At 34.7% G+C, this 18,281-nt stretch overlaps 3 protein-coding genes across 4 annotated transcripts; all 3 read left to right on the top strand.

Moving 5' to 3' along the window:
• The first annotated feature begins 1,281 nt into the window (after positions 1 to 1,281).
• Positions 1,282 to 4,791, top strand: LOC129414279 (DLA class I histocompatibility antigen, A9/A9 alpha chain). Of its 2 annotated transcripts, XM_055168279.2 has the most exons (7): positions 1,282 to 1,518; positions 1,970 to 2,227; positions 2,815 to 3,093; positions 3,277 to 3,558; positions 3,753 to 3,881; positions 3,996 to 4,040; positions 4,157 to 4,791. In XM_055168279.2, the coding sequence occupies exons 1-7, from the start codon at positions 1,470 to 1,472 to the stop codon at positions 4,180 to 4,182; spliced, it is 1,068 nt and encodes a 355-aa protein (XP_055024254.2). In that variant the 5' UTR covers positions 1,282 to 1,469; the 3' UTR covers positions 4,183 to 4,791. The 2 variants fall into 2 exon arrangements, with proteins under 2 accessions (XP_055024254.2, XP_073723822.1); XM_073867721.1 differs by lacking the exon at positions 1,970 to 2,227.
• Positions 4,792 to 7,536: 2,745 nt separating this feature from the next.
• On the top strand, positions 7,537 to 9,485 carry LOC129414280 (H-2 class II histocompatibility antigen, A-U alpha chain). The gene is made up of 4 exons (XM_055168280.2): positions 7,537 to 7,823; positions 7,977 to 8,228; positions 8,305 to 8,586; positions 8,670 to 9,485. The coding sequence occupies exons 1-4, from the start codon at positions 7,763 to 7,765 to the stop codon at positions 8,795 to 8,797; spliced, it is 723 nt and encodes a 240-aa protein (XP_055024255.2). The 5' UTR covers positions 7,537 to 7,762; the 3' UTR covers positions 8,798 to 9,485.
• Positions 9,486 to 9,665: 180 nt separating this feature from the next.
• Positions 9,666 to 12,400, top strand: LOC129414281 (DLA class II histocompatibility antigen, DR-1 beta chain-like). Its single transcript, XM_055168281.2, has 5 exons — positions 9,666 to 9,906; positions 10,086 to 10,355; positions 10,754 to 11,035; positions 11,677 to 11,790; positions 12,071 to 12,400. The coding sequence occupies exons 1-5, from the start codon at positions 9,849 to 9,851 to the stop codon at positions 12,148 to 12,150; spliced, it is 804 nt and encodes a 267-aa protein (XP_055024256.2). The 5' UTR covers positions 9,666 to 9,848; the 3' UTR covers positions 12,151 to 12,400.
• The last annotated feature ends 5,881 nt before the right edge of the window (positions 12,401 to 18,281 follow it).

The following is an 18,281-nucleotide window of genomic DNA, read 5'->3' as shown; positions in this document are numbered from 1 at the left end:
AACACTTGCTGCGTTGATTTTTTTTTATAATTCATTCATGTCAAGATAACAACTGAATAATACACTGCGGCTACAGCGCCATCTATTGAATTTATTATATAAAAAGTTCAAATGAAAAGTGAAAGTGAAAAAAATGGAGAAAAGATGTGAGATAAACACAATTAAGAAGAAATCTATTTGTTTTTATTGTTAATTTATTGTGTGTTTCTTGCCTTGGAAACTTACAGGAGTAAATCATTGGAAATATTGGTCTACTTTAAACTTTGAAAGACTGCAGCACTGATGAAAATCTTTGTGTATTTGTCGTTATGCTTAACAGTCATCAATGCAGGTAATTACGATCTTAATTCTTAACTCTCTTATAGTGTTTTTTTTTGTAAATTGTTAAAAAAGTAATTAATTTATTAAATACATTGTATCAGTTTGAGATGTTTAATCCATATAGCATGTGTTTCCGTGTGTAAGCATTTGACAAAACTTTAACCTAAAAACTGAAATACTGATATGCATGCTTGGATAAAACAAAATTAGTTATTTAGGCTGTAGTGTACAGAGGGTTACTAAGAAAAGCTACAATCACACGTAACAACCATTTATTTTATTATAGTGAAACTTTAAAGCATCTCCCTTTTGTAAGGATATGCTTCTATAAGAAAAGTTTCTCGCTTGCATAACTTTGGTATACTTCGATTGTCTGCACTGTTGAAAATATACTATTTTAACGTTTTAAATGATCTAGTTTGCTTTTTCCTTACAAAATTCACATAAACCACTCCCATGCACTCCTACTAAAGCTAATGTTGCATTTAATCCTGAATGACCAAGCCTTAATCTTGTTAACATAACCTCTTCCTTCCTGTTTCTTCCCCTTATGCTCTTGTTAGTCTTTTATTTCCTAATTTTATACAAATGTCTACCTTTCATGTCCTTATCCCAGATTTCCTTGCCATTTTTCTTTAATATATATATATTCATGTATGTTGTTGCGCTTGCTTGTAGTATGTCATGCGATTATCATGACAACAGTTGTCAATATCTCACATATCAGGACATAAATAAGCCTAGAGGTTGTAAATAGTGTAAACATGCACACTTTGCAAACTATTATGATAAATAGCAATAATCATGTATAGTGAAATTATAAAGGCCAATGTTATGAAATAATGCAACGTACACAATTAACTTTGTCATGGCATTTTGTAATGTTTACGACTCTAGGGGTCGCTGTTTGACAAAAACGGAAAATGCATAGAGCGCCTTTAAAATGAAAATGAAAGTGTACGGAGTAGAGACGCAGATAAACACAACAAACAGACTTAAGAAGAAATCTATTTGATTAATACTTGATTAATACAGTTCTATTGTTCATTTATTGCGTGTTTCTTGCCTTGGAAGCTTACAGGAGTAAATCATCTGTGTTGGGAATATTTGTCTACTTTAAACTTTGAAAGACTGCAGCACTGATAAAAATGCTCCTTTTGCTGTATTTGTCGTCATGCTTAACAGTCATTAATGCAGGTAATTACGATCACTAATTTGACCGTCAGAAGTGCAAAGCCACAAATATGTCTAGAAATACAGTATGATCTTAATTTTAAATGGCTATAGTGTTTTTTGTGAATTGTTAAATAGCTTGCACCGATTTAACCAAATAGCCTGTGTTTCAGTGTGTAAGCATTTGACAAAACTGTAACCTTAAAACTGAAATACATGCTTAGATAAAATTAGTTTTTTGGGTTTAGTGTACAGAGCGTCAGTGAGACGAGCTATAATCTCACGTAACAACCATACATTTGGTTAATGTGTAACTTCAAAGCACCTTCCTACTGTTAGGATAATGTTTTATAAGAAAAGTTTCTCAATACATTTGCTTAACTTTGGTGTACTTTGATTGTCTACTCTGTTAAAACTCTGTTAAAAATCTGTTTTAACTCAGAAATGATCTAGTTTGCTTGTTGTTTACCCACAGGTTCTCACTCACTGATGGTTTTTGCAACATATGCTGTTGGGCAGACCCCATTTCCTGAATTCAGTGTTGTACTGATGCTGGATGATGTGCAAATAGCGTATTATGACTCAAACGCATTGAGTGTTTTTTATCGCAGTTTTACTGATTCAAAGTACTTTGACGAAGAGAAAAGTGATGCTGAAGTTATTTTTCGACATATATATGACAGCATAAAAAAGAGAGCATCAAACCTGACGCAACACCTGAATCACACAAATCGTGAGCTTATTATTAAATAAAACCACACAAAACTTTTAGGATAAATGTAACTTTGATACATTTACATTTTTTATTAACAGCATGAGGGCTGTCATGGTCTAATGGGGGCAGTTAAGGCCTAATGGATAGAGGGTTGTACCTTGAAGGTTGCCGGTTCGATTTTGTAGTGTAGTGCCGATAAAACCCTTGCCACATTATGCGCCCTCACCTAATTTGCTAATCCTAACCCCGCCCAACACCTGATTCTAACTTCAACCAAAGTAGGGAATGAGGGTAGGCATTCTGGTCACTTATGTCAAACAGTGGTGTTGTAAACTATAAAACAATAAAAATGAAATTTAGTATTTTGGCACATAGTCAAAATATACAGTCAGGTGGTACAAGGCAATGAAAGCCCCTTCAGGATCTGACTGTAAATTATAACTGTACAATTGATTTATTTTCTACATCTAAAACAGTTAGACAAAATGGTTAGTGACTATGACTATGACTATGTAAGGGTGAACTTTTTTTCTGGGGTTATTTAATACATAAAGTTTCAATGAGCAGTAATTGTCTTAATTAAAATTCTTTCTGTTTATATGAAGGTGTAGATGTTTATCAGAGACTGGCTGGATGTGAACTATTAGCCAATGATAAACCAGGACAAATTCAGAGATGGGATGCTTTCAATGGACAAAATGTAGAGGAGTTGACCTTTAACATGGAGAAAGATGACATTCAAATGAAAATCCCACGGATGATAACATGGGATCAACTACATCGACTACATGTTAAGTTTCTGTATGAAAACATTTATCATCCCATTTGTTTTAAAACATTGCGGAGGTACCTGAACATGGAGAAAAACATTGTGATGAAAAAGGGTGAGACATTCAGTTGAATTAATCTCAATAAACAGTAATTAAGATACAATAGCTCAAAAATGACATTTCACAAATATTACCTAGACAGCAGAAAAAACAATGCAATTAAATGCTTTATAAATAATTATTACAATATAGGTTTAAAAGGTTTGGAATTTTAAAAGTTACACTTCTTATCCACAGTTAAACCTAGGGTCAGACTTCTGAAGAAGACCCTTAAAGACACTGATGGGGTCCAGATCACCTGCCTGGCAACTGGATTTTACCCCCGTCACATGAACTTGACCCTATCCAGGGATGGTCAGGCTGTGGATGACGTCCAGATCACTGGAGGAGACCTTCTGCCCAATGGAGACGGGACATATCAGATGAGGAAGAGTTTAGTGATCAGTGCAGTAGAACTGCATGACTACAACTGCACAGCAAAGCATCTCAGCTTAGACAACAAACTCGACATCACGTTTGGTAAAAAAACTAATAAGCAGTTAGTCAAACCACTCTTTGAATATTGATAATAAAGTGGACATTAGGTTTAATTTAAAAAATGTATTAAATATAAACATTATTTGTATATGGTCTGCAAGTCACTTGACACTATGTAGTATCTATTTAGCTTATTGATTTTATTTCTCATAATTATTACACTTTATTCACAACAGTTACAGATGTAGAAGTCATTGACCTGGGATCATACAAACTCTTTATAGTTGTCAGTGTGTTGGTGTTAATAGTTGTGGCTGTTCTCATCATATATGCAATCATCAAGTGGAGGAAGAGACATGCTAAAGGTAAATGTTCTGTTAAAGTATACCAAACCTCTATATTGTGTTTGGAGAAAATCAACCTTTGTTATTCAGATTTCATGGTTATTTATCATAGTTTAAACTGTAATTCTTATCTAGGGCGAGGCGCTGGGACCTTACATAGTACTTACGCTCTCACTCCAAGTAAGTATGTTAAGTTTTTGAAATATTTATAATAAAATGTCTTAATTAACCCACTATATCCACATATCTAGCAACAGTTAATTTTAAAATTTTCTCAAAATAATTTATTTTTCCAGCTTTATTGAATGAACCTGAAAATTAACTGTCAAGTGTGTGGCAACAAAGTTGGAGTATGTTCAATGTACACAAGATGCAACACAAAACACTAAACCCATGTATGGCCTGAAATCATACAGTATTATTATTTAAGAACACTATCTGCACCTTAGTATTCATAGTTTGCTTGCTGTATTTTTTATATTATTCCATACACAATGATTTTTGAAGTATTTGCAAGATGTACACTTTCCTCGTGTGTCAATGTTCTCGTGATGGTTGCATATTTCATATGTGTATATCTTGTCCATGAAACATTTTGGTCTGAAGGCATTTTACTTGTGTTTAAATGAAGTTTATTGTTATATTGGATTACATTATGTTCTCTAAGTAACTCCACCAGATAGTCGCTTAAAGATGCCTGTCATCAACTTAAAAAAGTTATGTGCACCATTTGTTCATCAGAGTATTGTATCTGCCGTAGATATGTAGAATGTTGGAAAAAAAGACACCTGTGATGTCACAATTATCATCAAAGGTTGATTATTCCGTTGCTGTACATTGTAATTTATATAATCAAAAGAAAAAATGAAGCTTGCAGTGGTATAATCCACTATAAAGAAATATAAGTTTAATAAACAAGAGAATATGTAAATCTTGTTTGACTATCATCATTGTAAAATTTGATTGGGACATTTTATTATTCCTTTTATAATAATTTTCACTTTGTTGAATAAGTTCTCAATAATGCTCAACGCTACATCAGCATAAGATTTGCATGTCAATGTGCTCAACATGTCAAATACAAAAAAAATACAAAAGTAAACCAATTATTAGGCTACTTTTTAACAAATCAAGATATAATGCTACTATATCTATGTACAGATAAGGCCTATTTCTCTCAAATATTGTTTACAAATCTGTCTAAAGCAGCATTCCAAGGCAGGAAGGCAACAAGGCATGTCCGAATCAGGGGCGCCGTAAGGGGGGGGGGGGGGGGGGGGAGTTAGGACGATTCTAAGGGCCCATGCACTTTTGAGGGCCCCAGCCAAGGACTGTGCCGCAAACGCAACCCCCTTAAGCTGAGCCCTCTTAGCTCCGCCCCGTCTTTACTCTTTACGTCTTCAATCCACGGTCTCACAGTGCGCGTGAACTTCACAAGAGAGCAAGGTGTGTGTATTTACTGCTATTTGCTATCATATCTGCATATATGCGCATCCTTACTATAAATGCAGTTTACACAATGTGAAGCTGGAGCAATACAATGCAGTTTTCTTTCCACTGTAAAGTCTTCGCTCTCTTCACCACAGTTTAAAAAAACACTCATCATCGCCTTGATTTACGTTCCCTGTTTTGTGTTATGATTCTAACGCGAAGTCAGCCCTTATAAGCTGTTTTAATTAACGTAGCCCGTATAAGTTAATTAACATAAACTAGAAATGCGATCGGTTAAACACTCCAAAGTTTTTAAACGCAATATGCCAAGGAAGGATTTTTATGCAGTTGTGAATCGAGTTGATTGTGATAAAACTGAAATGCAACTAAGGCTAAACTAGTCCAGTTATGTATATTAAAGCTTCTCACCTTGCAACAGGTTTAAGAAATCAATGGAAATATATGTTGTAATCTGCTATAGTTGTCATTCATTTCATTTTAGAGTCCCGTTGATTAAAAAACAGTCTGAAGAAATAGCTGTTTTCTCAAGTTCACAGTTTCAATGATCTGTCGTTATTTTGCTTTACTGAAGCTGCTGGTGTGTGAAACTTGTTCTTTACCTTATTAATAACGCTAATAATTATAATACAAGCTTTGGTCAAGCACTTTTGGCGCAGTCTTATTTGAGCCATAAGGTAACTGTATAGAAAAGATGCATTGTTGTTGTTCGCCATTTTTAAATGTTACAATGTTTTTGGTGTGTGTAACAGCTCAAGTATACAGTATGTCACTGAGACTGCCTGTGAAAATCAGACTAAAGTCTCAAATCTTATTGTGAAATAAAAAGCATCACAGTTTAATTTCAAGCATTAATTTCACTATGATTTCAATCGCTGACATGACATTACTCAGTCAATATTAAAGATATGAAGTTTATATTTTCACAAAATGTTCTTTACATTATGTAGGATGAATTTATGTGGGAAACAGTAAATCACAAAGAAATACTTCAGCTGGGTTTTCACAGGCATGGTCACATTTATCTTTAAACTTTAAGACCGTTGCATTTTCTCTGAATATTCAATTAATGTACTGTATTTTTCAATTAAATTTACATTGCACAATAAATTATCATAGCTGCAGACATTGTAGGTGTCTATAAATACTGATAATTGTGGTCATAACAATAGCAAAATAAATAGTTCTGTATTATTAAATTACAGAAAAAGATTTTGAATAGCTACAGTAGGTTGGATTGTATGTTTGGTGCGAAATGGGTATGGTGGGGGCCTGACCCCCTATTCTTTCATAGGGCCCAAAATTGCTAGCGGCGCCCCTGGTCCGAATGCAATGTTAGGTTTACTTCCTGACTCCTGAGATCTCGTCCCACAACTCTATGTGTGTGTGCGCATGGGGAATGTGATTGGTCGAGCCTGGTCGAGTTCGAAAAATTAAATGGCGGCCAAGAAAGCGGCTGGACAAATTTAGTAAATAAATGTATATTTTCACTTTTTACACATTTAAATTGCATTTCTACTCAAAGCGTCTTTTTTATTAAAGCATAGGATTTGACATACAATTCACTTGTACATTCTGAGAGCCTTTTTATAACAAAAAAATATATATAATAATAATAATATAAAAGTAGTTAACTTAAAAAAAAAACTTAAAGTGGTACAACATTAAAAAAGGGAAAGCAAAAAAAACAAAACAAGAACAACACAATATATATATAAAAAACAAACAAACAAAAAACATTAATTGCATTTCTAGCGAGAAATTAGTATTGTAGTTTTCAAATATGTGATTAGTTATCACAAAGCCGCTCTCTGTTTATATTTCAAACATGCTGCCTAGTGTCCAAAAGCGTTTCTCTAGCTGCCTTTATGCCTCCAAAGTCATTGCCTCATAACGCAGCGAGGCAACAAGTCAGCTACCTAAGTTTTTGGACGCAGCCAATATTTGAAAGAAATAGGCCTTTTACATAAAAAATATTTAAGTTCAGCTCATAAAAAATAATAATAACTGAATTAATCAATTAATAAACATGTCTTTTATTTATTATATTTTCTGACGTATAATAAGTTTTCTTTTTGCACAAAATGTGTGCTATTGCTAGATAGTATTTAACTACAAGACATTTGTACAAGAGTCACTTTTAAAAAAATTCCATTAATTTAAACACATTAACTTTGCTACACAAAGTATCTGAAAGAAATAGCAGTTTAGTTAGGTTGATAAAACTAAATTCAGTTATGTGGAACAAATGCCTATGAATTCATAAAAAAAAATGGTTTAGTTTCCCTAGAGACTATTATGTCACAGGATAACATCAAAGCCTATTGGTTGATTTGAGACTACAAAAGACGTTGGTTGTACGGAAGGGTTTGCAGTTTCTCATGAAACCTTCTGACACACAGTGTTGTTTGGGAGCCATACATGTCCTGACTGCATGCTGATATACTTTAAAAATGGAGGGATTTTTTATAACTACACTCATTGTTACCTGTGTGCTTTACACGGAGGCCCAAAGTAAGTCAAATCATACATTCATGTTTTACTCTTTCTTATTTAGAGATGTAATTAATTGTTTTCTAAGTTTTAAAAATTTCAAGTGATCTGAATAGAAGATATTTTGCCTGCATATATTAATTAATGTTATTAATTCTGACTTTTGAATTACAGGCTATTATGAATATGGGTTGATTGAAACATGTGGGGATGGAGCAGATCAAAATGAATTCCTCATCACATTTAATGCTGATCTGGTGGGACACGTGGACTTCAAAGAGAAGAAAGAAGTTCTCACGTTACCTGATTTTGCTGGACCTGTTCAGGTTCCATGGCTATATTTGGATGCGGAAAAAGCCTCAACTCAATGCCAAAACATAGTTAAAGTGTTGAATGGGTTGTATGCGAATTCATCAGAGCAACTTGGTTAGTAATATTTAAACATGTTAGTAGACATTAAAAACAATAAAATGCGGTGATAAATGTCTTCTATTTCGTTCAGATCCTCCCTGGAGTTCAATTTACTCCAAAAGTGATGCAGAGTTAAACGTTGAAAACACACTGATCTGCCATGTTACTGGATTTTTTCCTCCACCCGTTACAATCACATGGACCAAAAACAATTTAAATGTGACAAATAGCACAACCCTAAGCCAGTATCACCCAAACCAAGATGGGACCATGAATGTGTTTTCTAAATTGAGTTTTATTCCAGTGGAAGGAGACGTATACAGCTGCACCGTGGAGCACAAAGCTCTCGAGCAACCTCAAACTAGAATATGGGGTAGGTGTGTCTTTAAATGAAAATAAAATAACATGTTGATTATGATTTCGCAATATTGCAAACTGTGTGTTGATCTTCTACAGACGTAGAGATAAAGGAGTCCAGTAATGGTCCATTAGTGTTCTGTGGAGTTGGACTGTGTTTTGGACTGATAGGATTGGCTGTTGGAATTTTCTTTATTATCAAAGGAAGCAACTGCAACTCATACTGACAACAACTGGAGCCTTAAAATTATCTGTATGAGTTCTGGGGTTTGGTTCTCATGTGAAAGTGAAATACAGAGGTGCTAATGTTCTGTATATGTTCTGTATAACACATTTTAAGCCTTAACTTAGGGCACTATATTATAATACTATATGGATGGCCACTGTTTTGTTATATATAACAGAGAACATCAGGGTGCATGGATGTTTGTTTAATACTTACTGCTGGAATCTTCCAGAAGTACAGTCTTCATATTAAGACATGCTATAATATTATACTGTATTTCACTACATTATCACAACATAGAAAGTGGCACAACAAATTCAAAAAAGATAAATCTCAACTAAGCTCTTTAGTGTTTTTGTAACAAAAACTATACTCTTCATGTAACTTACTTATTTAAAACTGTAAAAAGTCTGTATAAGGTTATGGTTTTGATATTGAAGGATGTAATCTGACATACTGTATGTACTTTTCTTAAGAATGGCAGTTAAAGACCAAGATTTAAAAAAAGACTCAAATGTGTTGACCTAATGGTAATATAATTTACTTGAAATAAAGCTTTAATATTGAGTCTTGTTTTTAATAGTAGCTGCAATTAGAGCTGATATGAAAATATTTCAACAATATTTTTGTTTCTTTATGTCTAAAGTTTTATGCTCATTGATGTGCATTGTGTATTTCATATATATAAAAAAACTATCCATCAGAAAACCTTGCAAAGTCAAAGTTTTTGGCAAGAACAGAAAAATTCTGCATTTTGGTCGTATTACATCAGAGGGAAAGTATTCAAGTGAATCAATTCATTTTTAACAATGGTTATTCATCAAAAAATCTTCAAAAATCTTTCACTTCCTTATTTAACTCTTTTGTGAATGCCCAGATTACATTGCTCAATCATGTGACCTTTTTTGTGGGTCTGCCATAAGCTTGATATTCCAGTTTGACTTCCAGTATGTGAAACTAGGCTGGCACCACAGTCTCGGCTGATAAGCTATTTACTTTTAGTTCGCCCGTGCTAATTTTTTCTGTATGTCCGTATAACAGCACTTGCAAAAATGCGTCATAATATTTTGACATGCATGGCCATGTTTTTGTTTGCTTTGCTTGAAGCAGGTAAGATACAGTATGTTTTTATATTTTCAATGACTGTATCTTTAGTACCTAGTGATTATCATTTAAATAGATTGCTATAAAAGTGAAACTATGTCTATATATATCAGAATCTGTCTAGAAATAGTTGTTATATTTAGTTATTTAATTGTGATGCATTGATGATTGTTTTCTGTTTGTAGTTCATGGACATTTTGCATATGTTCAAGCTAGCTGCCGTGTACTTGGCTCGCTAGAAAACGTTGAGTTCATCTTCTCAGTTAACTACAACAAGGCTGAACTGATAAGATTCAACAGCACGGAGAATAAGGTTGTTGGTTACACTGAATATGCAATGAAATGGGCAGATAATTTTAATAAACGACAAGAGTGGCTACATGAGGAGGGAGAAAGAAATGTGGCAAACTGCAAGAGCTATGGAGCAATATTTCACTATCTGTCAGAAAAAACAAGTGAGATTTGACATTTGAGCCTTTTTACTTTATCATAAGTCACTGTTGAAACTAGACAACAGATTCACATGGGTCTCCAAACAGTTTTGTGAACAAGGGCTACCACAATGGATACTTTTTTGATATAGTCTACAAATTTTTTTTGCTTTACTTTATTTTACTTGTTAATTGTTTTATCATTATTTAAAATGTTAACATACATAAAAGAATCCAAGCTTATATAAAAATATGTAATAAATAAATAGTAAAATTGATGCTATTAATAGAATTTACTTTGGTGGGCAAATCACAGACTCCGTGCGGGCAATCTTGTTGGAGACCACTGCAACAGAAATTATAAATCCACATATGACAATAGTCAATAAAAAAGGCATAAACTTCATCTTTCATGCCTACAGTAAAACCAGAAGTCACTATCCAATCAGTAAGGCATGCCAGTGGTAAACAACCAGCCATGCTGATATGCAGCGCTTATCGATTTTACCCCAAACACATTAAAATTACCTGGTTAAGAGATGGTGAGGTGATAACTTCAGATGTGACCTCGACTGAAGAGCTGACTGATGGAGACTGGTATAATCAGATCCACTCCCACCTGGAATATTTCCCAAAACCTGGAGAGAAGATCAGCTGTGTAGTGGATCACGCCAGCTCTAATAAACCCATCATCTACCTATGGGGTAAGAACATTACTCTTATTAACATACAGTAGTACTTTAATAGTTATAGTTTCTAAATAATAGAATTTTTTGTGTATGCCAACTCTATCCGCTTAATCCCAGCTTTAGACCATTCAGAACTATTTATTTGGGGAGAATATATTTTATTGAGTCTGATCAAAAAATACTATTTAAATTAAACTTGTCAATTGTCTTTATGAGATTTGCTCAGGTCACAAAGCACTACAAAGACTCTATAGATAAACCTTTCCTGAAGTTTGCTTTCTGTTTAAGGACAAATAAAGATTGAAAACATTTTCTTAGTGCCATTGCATATGTTACAGACAACAGGATTTATGATATTTACCACCTAAACATTTTAAATATTTAACATTAATGTTTAAATGTTACTAAATACTTTAAATATTACTTAATTCAGACGTCATTTCCGATGTCAGATGTTTTGAGGTGGGAATATCCCAAATCCGAATCTAAATGACAACAGGTGATTTAGGGCAGTCACGTGTTTCCCATCCAGACAAGCAACTTTTGTGAATGATCAGAAAAGTATTGCCTGGTAGATGATAAATATCTAGGGACCAGAATATCTCAGTGAGTTGGGGAACAATGTTTTAAGCTAGAAATCTTGGTTTGTTTCACAGATTCCTCTCTGCCTAAGTCTAGTAAAAAAGAGATCATTACTGGGGCTGCAGGTCTTGTGTTGGGAATAATTATGACTGTTGGAGGACTCATCTACTATTTAAGAAAACGCACAGGTTAGTGTACACACATGTCTAAAGATAAGCTTGGAGTGAAAATGTAAACTTGAAATGCAACATTAAAGTTTAAGCTGTATGGACATGGATTGCTTTAAAAAAAAAAAAAAAACAAAAAAAAAACAGCATGATTAAAGATTTTTAAGCAAATTGGATTGCAAAGTCCTCTGGCAGTTTAATTTAGCATAATCATTATAAAACTAAGCTAATATAAATCTGTCCTGATTTAAAATGACTACTATCTTAATGACTCTATATGTTGATGGTCTTTCATTTATAGCACATGTTATAGCAGCTGTAGGTCAGGACACCAGATTCACTCGACCTCTACAAACACTGGTTGACAATGATGACCAGTAGATGGACACTAAGTTACAGACTATGTTACACCACAGACATTAGACATGATGAATAAGGTCTCCAGAGATCTTTAAACACAATTATTCTTGTTTAGAAAAAGCAATAATGACAAGGAACTAGTGTTTATTTTGTACATAAAAGAAGTGTAAACAACTGTGTTTTTGTGATTCTTGACACATGCTTACACAAAAATTCCAAACCTCCTGATCTTGTCCAATGATTTTCACATTAATGCTTGAGACTTGTACAATAGAGCTCTTTGACTTGTTGTATAGTTAAAATTATATTATATATATATATATATATATATATATATATATATATATATATATATATATATATATATATATATATATATATATATATATATATATATATATATATATATATAGTATAGCCTATATATATTGTATAAAGGAAAATATTTTGGTTTTGTTTTACAAAAATTAATGAATATTATTATTTGTCATCCTTTTACACCTTTTGGAAAAAATTGTCAAAATATGTACCACAGCTGTCACTGGTCATAATATGTACCATTAGGTATAGTTATGTATACATTTGGTACAATGTATTTTTGAGGTTTTAATAAGCTTGCTTCTACCTCTGCGGTACTAAAATGAACTCTTTATGTGCAAAGCTGTACTTTGCAGTGACAATTGCGGTACATATTTTGACCATTTGTTTAGACAGGATATTGTCTGATGCACTGACGCTAAATGCATTAAAATTCAAATGTTGGATTATCTCAAAAATAAAAAAACTTTTAAAAGGCATATGGATAAATGTTTTTGTTAAATGACAATCAGTTGATAAGAGAGTGGCATGTATCTCAAAAAAGCTGAATATAAAATAACAAGTATGGGGAACTTCAACAGAATATATTATTGATGAATGACATGCATGAAAAATGTTGTTATGTTGCTTCTCAAAAACAATATAAGCAGAGATCAGAAATGAGGAAGCTTCTGTAAAAAAATACAGATGAACAAAGGTACACCTATCATAGATTACTGATATAATCTGCATGCTGAACACATCTTCTGTCGGTATGAACTGAGTTCAGATGTTGCTTTTGTTTATTTTGTAAGGCTGTGTAGCACGCAGTCCATGATATCTGGAGGTATTGTTTCTAACAGAAAATACTTTTCGGAAATCAGGCTGTATGGAGCTATGTCATAATACTAGCCCACTGGCTGCTTTGGTCAACCCTCAAATGACAAATACATGAAGTAATTGTTTTCGCTATATCAAGAAGACACTTCTATTTTTGTTCTGAGGGCATGGTTGATATTGATCTCATCTCAGGATGACCAAACGTTATATGTTGTGCTTTTATAATGTGTTGTGTAAAACTATCACAACATATTTGTTTATCTTCTGAAGTCATGTTTGTTCACGCTGAGATTTTGTGTCAAAGTGAAATCATTACATTTAGCAGGTGTGTGGCTGTAAGTCACTATTGATACATTTCGGAAGAAAAACTTCACAGCAATTAAAACAACAAAAACAGTTAAATCTTGTGAAAATCAGGCTGTATTTTAGGGTGTAAATTCTTTGCTGTATCAAAGTGTCCTGTGTTTTATTTTTGTGCAAGCGATGACAAATCCTAGTGTAAGTTAAACCTTACAAACAGCACGTTCACATCTGCACATTCCTATATCATTTCCCAACAAAACTTAACAAACTGAACAGCATAATGTAAGGATGTCTTGCATTTACACACAAATCCGGACACCTCACTAATGTGTAGAAAATACATTCAAATAAAAATGTACTGCTTTACAACAATGCTCTCTGAAAACCTGGAGATTGATACTTTACCTTATCTGTATGTGAAGACAATACAGACCCGATATAAGATTAAAAAAATAATAATGGAAAATAAGAATAATAATGGATGAACGTAAATGCAAAAAAACATTAGTTATGGGTCTGTCATAAGGTTGATTTTCCAGTTTGATGTTTTGATATGTGAAACTGGGCTGCACCTGTAAAGTTTTTACTTTAACTGCACACGTGTTTTTATTTTAACTGTACGTATGTAAGAACAGCAACAAAATGCAGTACAATATTGTGATTCACATGGCTGTGATTTTGCTGTGATTTTTCTGAAGGTCAGTAAATGGAGTTACAGACTGTCTCATGCATCAAACATTATCCAAACATGTTTTCAGAGATCAAACGGAAAACAATGACAAAAATTATGTAGTTGATTAATTTGTAAAGTAACTGCATAACCAAAACTAACATACATAATTGTGTAGTTTTAATTTTTTAACCTTTAAACCTCATTTGTCCTGCCCTAACACTTATACATGTGCTCTTAAACTTAAAAATATACTTCATGTAGACATTCAGGTGTTCAATTTCGCTTGGAACACCCATACAGTGTCCCCTTCCCAAAGTGCCCTGCAAAAGTAGAAAAACGATGTTTGGAATTTGTCTATCAGTTTATATTATGCAACTGTTCTGCACACATCACTAGCTCTGCCTCAGCTAAGCTAATTTTTCCACCTTTACACAGCTTGGTTTTGCACAATCCCTCATAGCGTCATATTATGAGTGAACCTTACTCGAAAGGGAACATCTCAGGTTACCTAATGTAACCTCAGTTCACTAAGCGAAGGCAATAAGACATACACGGCAAAATCACCAGTGTTAAATCTACACTGCTGGTGTTTATATGGTACCACCAGACCTGGTGGTACCCATATATACACCAGGAGTGTACATTTAATAGGGGTGATTTTGCTGTGTAGTAACTGGAAATGTTCTTCAACATCTTTCACTTTTTATATGTATACAAAAAAAGTTTGCATCTGAATTTTTATTAAGTTGAAACACTGACCTATAGTAAATAAATAGTGTTGCTTTTGACAGCAATTTTGATTGGGGTGCGATTTGCCATTTGGGAATGGGGCATTTACCACCCCTTCGATTTCTGTATCCTTGCCTCCACTGAATTAGTCACCCCCATACCACCCCAGCTGTATTTGACTTTCTTTCTTCAGTTGAATACAATGTGAGTTATAAGGAGAATAAAGTGGATCGCCGACTACGTTTCCCCCTATTGGACGCAGTTTTACTATGAAAAGTTGCCTGTTTCCATTTCTGTGTCTTTAAACGCTCGTTTTTTGAAGTCGACAGCTTATAAAAACGTATTTTTTTTTTGCTTGTTAGATGTCTTGTCACACAGCAGCTTTAAGGTATTATTCTGTTTTTAAGTTTAATCTGTAAATAAGTTTTTATAAGCTGTCGACCCCAAAAAACGAGCGTTTAAAGACACAAAAATGGAAACAGGCAACTTTTCATAGTACTCCTATTAGTAAAACTGCGTCCTATAGAGACAGAGCGCAGTTATGCAAATTTGAAAACCACGCCCACCGGGGGGGGGGGGAGCGATCCAACCGTCTCCATTGACTTTGTATTGCGAGAAGCCGCCTCCTTGTCATTTCTGGCTTATAACAAAAAACTGAACAATGCCCAAAAGCTGCTGTGTGACAACATGCACAGCCAACACGCCAAAGAACCCAGAAACAAGTCTCTACAAGCTGTCGAGCCGCAAAACCCAGTCTTCAAGGAGAACAAAGTGGATCACCGACCACGTTTCCCCGTAGTGGACGCAGTTCTACTAATGGTATTACTATGAAAAGTTGCCTGTGTCCGTTTCTGTGTCTTTGAACGCTCGTTTTTTGGGGTCGACAGCTTATAAAAACGTATTTACAGATTAAACTAAAAAACTAATACCTAAAAGCTGCTGTGTGACAAGGTGTACATCTAACAACCCAAAAAAACCAAATACGTTTTTATAAGCTTTCAACTTCAAAAAAACAAGCGTTTAAAGACACAGAAATGGAAACAGGCAACTTTTCATAGTACTCCTATTAGTAAAACTGCGTCCAATAGGGGGAAACGTAGTCCACTTTATTCTCCTTAAAAGCTGGGTTTTACGGCTCGACAGCTTATAAAAACTTATTTCTGGGTTCTTTGGCTTGTTAGCTGTACATATTGTCACACAGCAGCTTTAAGGCATTATTCAGTTTTTTGTTATAAGCCAGAAATGACAAGGAGGCGGCTTCTCACAATACAAAGTCAATGGAGACGGTTGGATTGCGTCCCCCCCCGGTGGGCGTGGTTTTCAAATTTGCATAACTGCGCTCTGTCTCTAAACTATATCTGTGGCAGAATTACAGCGCCCCATACTGGTCCGGCATATATACTACACGCTTTCAGTCGGTTTCAGTGGTTTCGTGTTTACGGATTATTTTTTTAGAGCAGTGTTTCCCAACCCTGGTCCTCGGGCACCCCCTCCCAGAAAGTTTTAGATGTCTCCTTATTTAACACACCTGATTTAACTCACCAGCTTGTTAGGGACACATTTTTACAATTTTAGAAGGCGGCTGATGAGTCAAATCAGGTGCTTCAAACCAGGAGCCAACCAAAACTCTCCGGGAGGGGGCGCCCGAGGACCAGGGCCGGGAAACACTGTTTTAGAGCAAGGAAAATATGACCGGATAGGGAATGCACCGGCTTCGTGTGGACATAGCCTAAATAGCAAATGCATTGGCGCCCAATATACACTAATCGAATATGCCAAAAAAAATAAAGTAACTTTTTAGTATTACAATTTCTTTTGAAATGAATTTGAATATCCACATGAGGTTTACACTTATTTAATATGTCCTAATTTGCATAGGCAGAAACATCATTCATATGTATGATAAATATATCATCCCAATGTTCATCCAATCATCCTGCTGCTTTTAGACTGGCCTCTAACCTGAAAACTGCCTGGCATGTTAGTTCCTGCCAGCTGTATAACCCCCGCCGGTATAATCTTCAGGGTCACGGAGAAACACAAGCCTGAACAGAAGGGGAGGGTTGTGGTTTTTTTTGTGTTTTTGTTTTTACATTTTTTTATGTTTTTTATCCAGCCTGGATCCTCAACCCCTTCTCTGTGGCTTTTGGTTCGGGCACCCCCATATCATTTCCTGGTTTGTTCTTTACTTGGTTCTTCCCCTCTGGGTTATATTCATCTAATAAAATTGCCTCACTAAAGCAATCTGAATTGCAGCACTAGCAAAATCTGTACAATTTAAATGCATGTTAAGTTAGAAAATACATCAACACAGTAAATGCATTAACAAAATCCAAGAAAGACTGATACCTTTTTTCTTCCCTAGTATAGGTCACTAGTATAACAGCATAAATGTAACTGAGGTTTCATTGCAGCATTGATATGGGTAAAAAAATTGCATTGCAAAATACATTAATTACAATGCAGTGCAATTGGCCATTTATTTTGTTGGGACACTATTATGGGTCAGTGCTGAAACAGTTTATATAAAATCCTCTTATGTTTCAGAATTTAAATGACATTTTTATTAAGAATGTGTAATTGATTGTTTTCCATACTTACATTTTAATCAGGGAACGAAAACACTACCGTATTATAGATATTTATTTAAAAGCAACTAAATGATTTCAGACTTTTTCCATTCAAGATGACACATCGAGCTCTTCAAACAATCCAACCCTAATCATTTTGAGGCTGTAATTCTACATCTCGTCTATTTGGCATAGGAAAGGGATGGCACTGAAAAAAGTAAAGAATGACACTAGCTTTCTCAAAAAAGCTAAGGTGTTTAGCCAGTCACAGGAAAATGTGGGAAAAGGCATCATCATTGCAGGTGAAAAAGCTCTAGTATCACTGTATGGGGGCAAAAGGATGAATCACTGGACATGCTAAGATACAGGCGATTCTTTATTAAAGATAGTCATCTCCAGTGGAACCTCAATCTCTCCCACTAATGTCAGCAGCTGCAAAGTTCCATAGTCTTCAGGTCTTTTACCAAATTATGAAGTGGAAAGGGGGAAGTGAACCTATGGACCCAAAACCTTGGGGGTGCCATATTTTGGATGGGAGATTAATGCCAATAATGGCTGATCAGCCAAGCAGCGTAATGAGCCAACACCAGGTCACTTTTTGCCAGGCTGGGAGGACCAGCTTAAACCAGCTACTGCCACCTTAAATCAGCAAAAAACAGCTACCAGCTTATGCTGGTGTTAGCTGAATTTTTCAGTAGGGATTGTTAATCACTGCTATGACTAAACACATACGCACAGGT

The sequence above is a fragment of the Misgurnus anguillicaudatus genome, chromosome 5 (assembly GCF_027580225.2).
Source record: "Misgurnus anguillicaudatus chromosome 5, ASM2758022v2, whole genome shotgun sequence".
NCBI classification, from domain to species: domain Eukaryota; kingdom Metazoa; phylum Chordata; class Actinopteri; order Cypriniformes; family Cobitidae; genus Misgurnus; species Misgurnus anguillicaudatus.
Note: the sequence above shows the minus strand (reverse complement) of the source record. Positions and strands in the feature narration are given on the sequence as shown.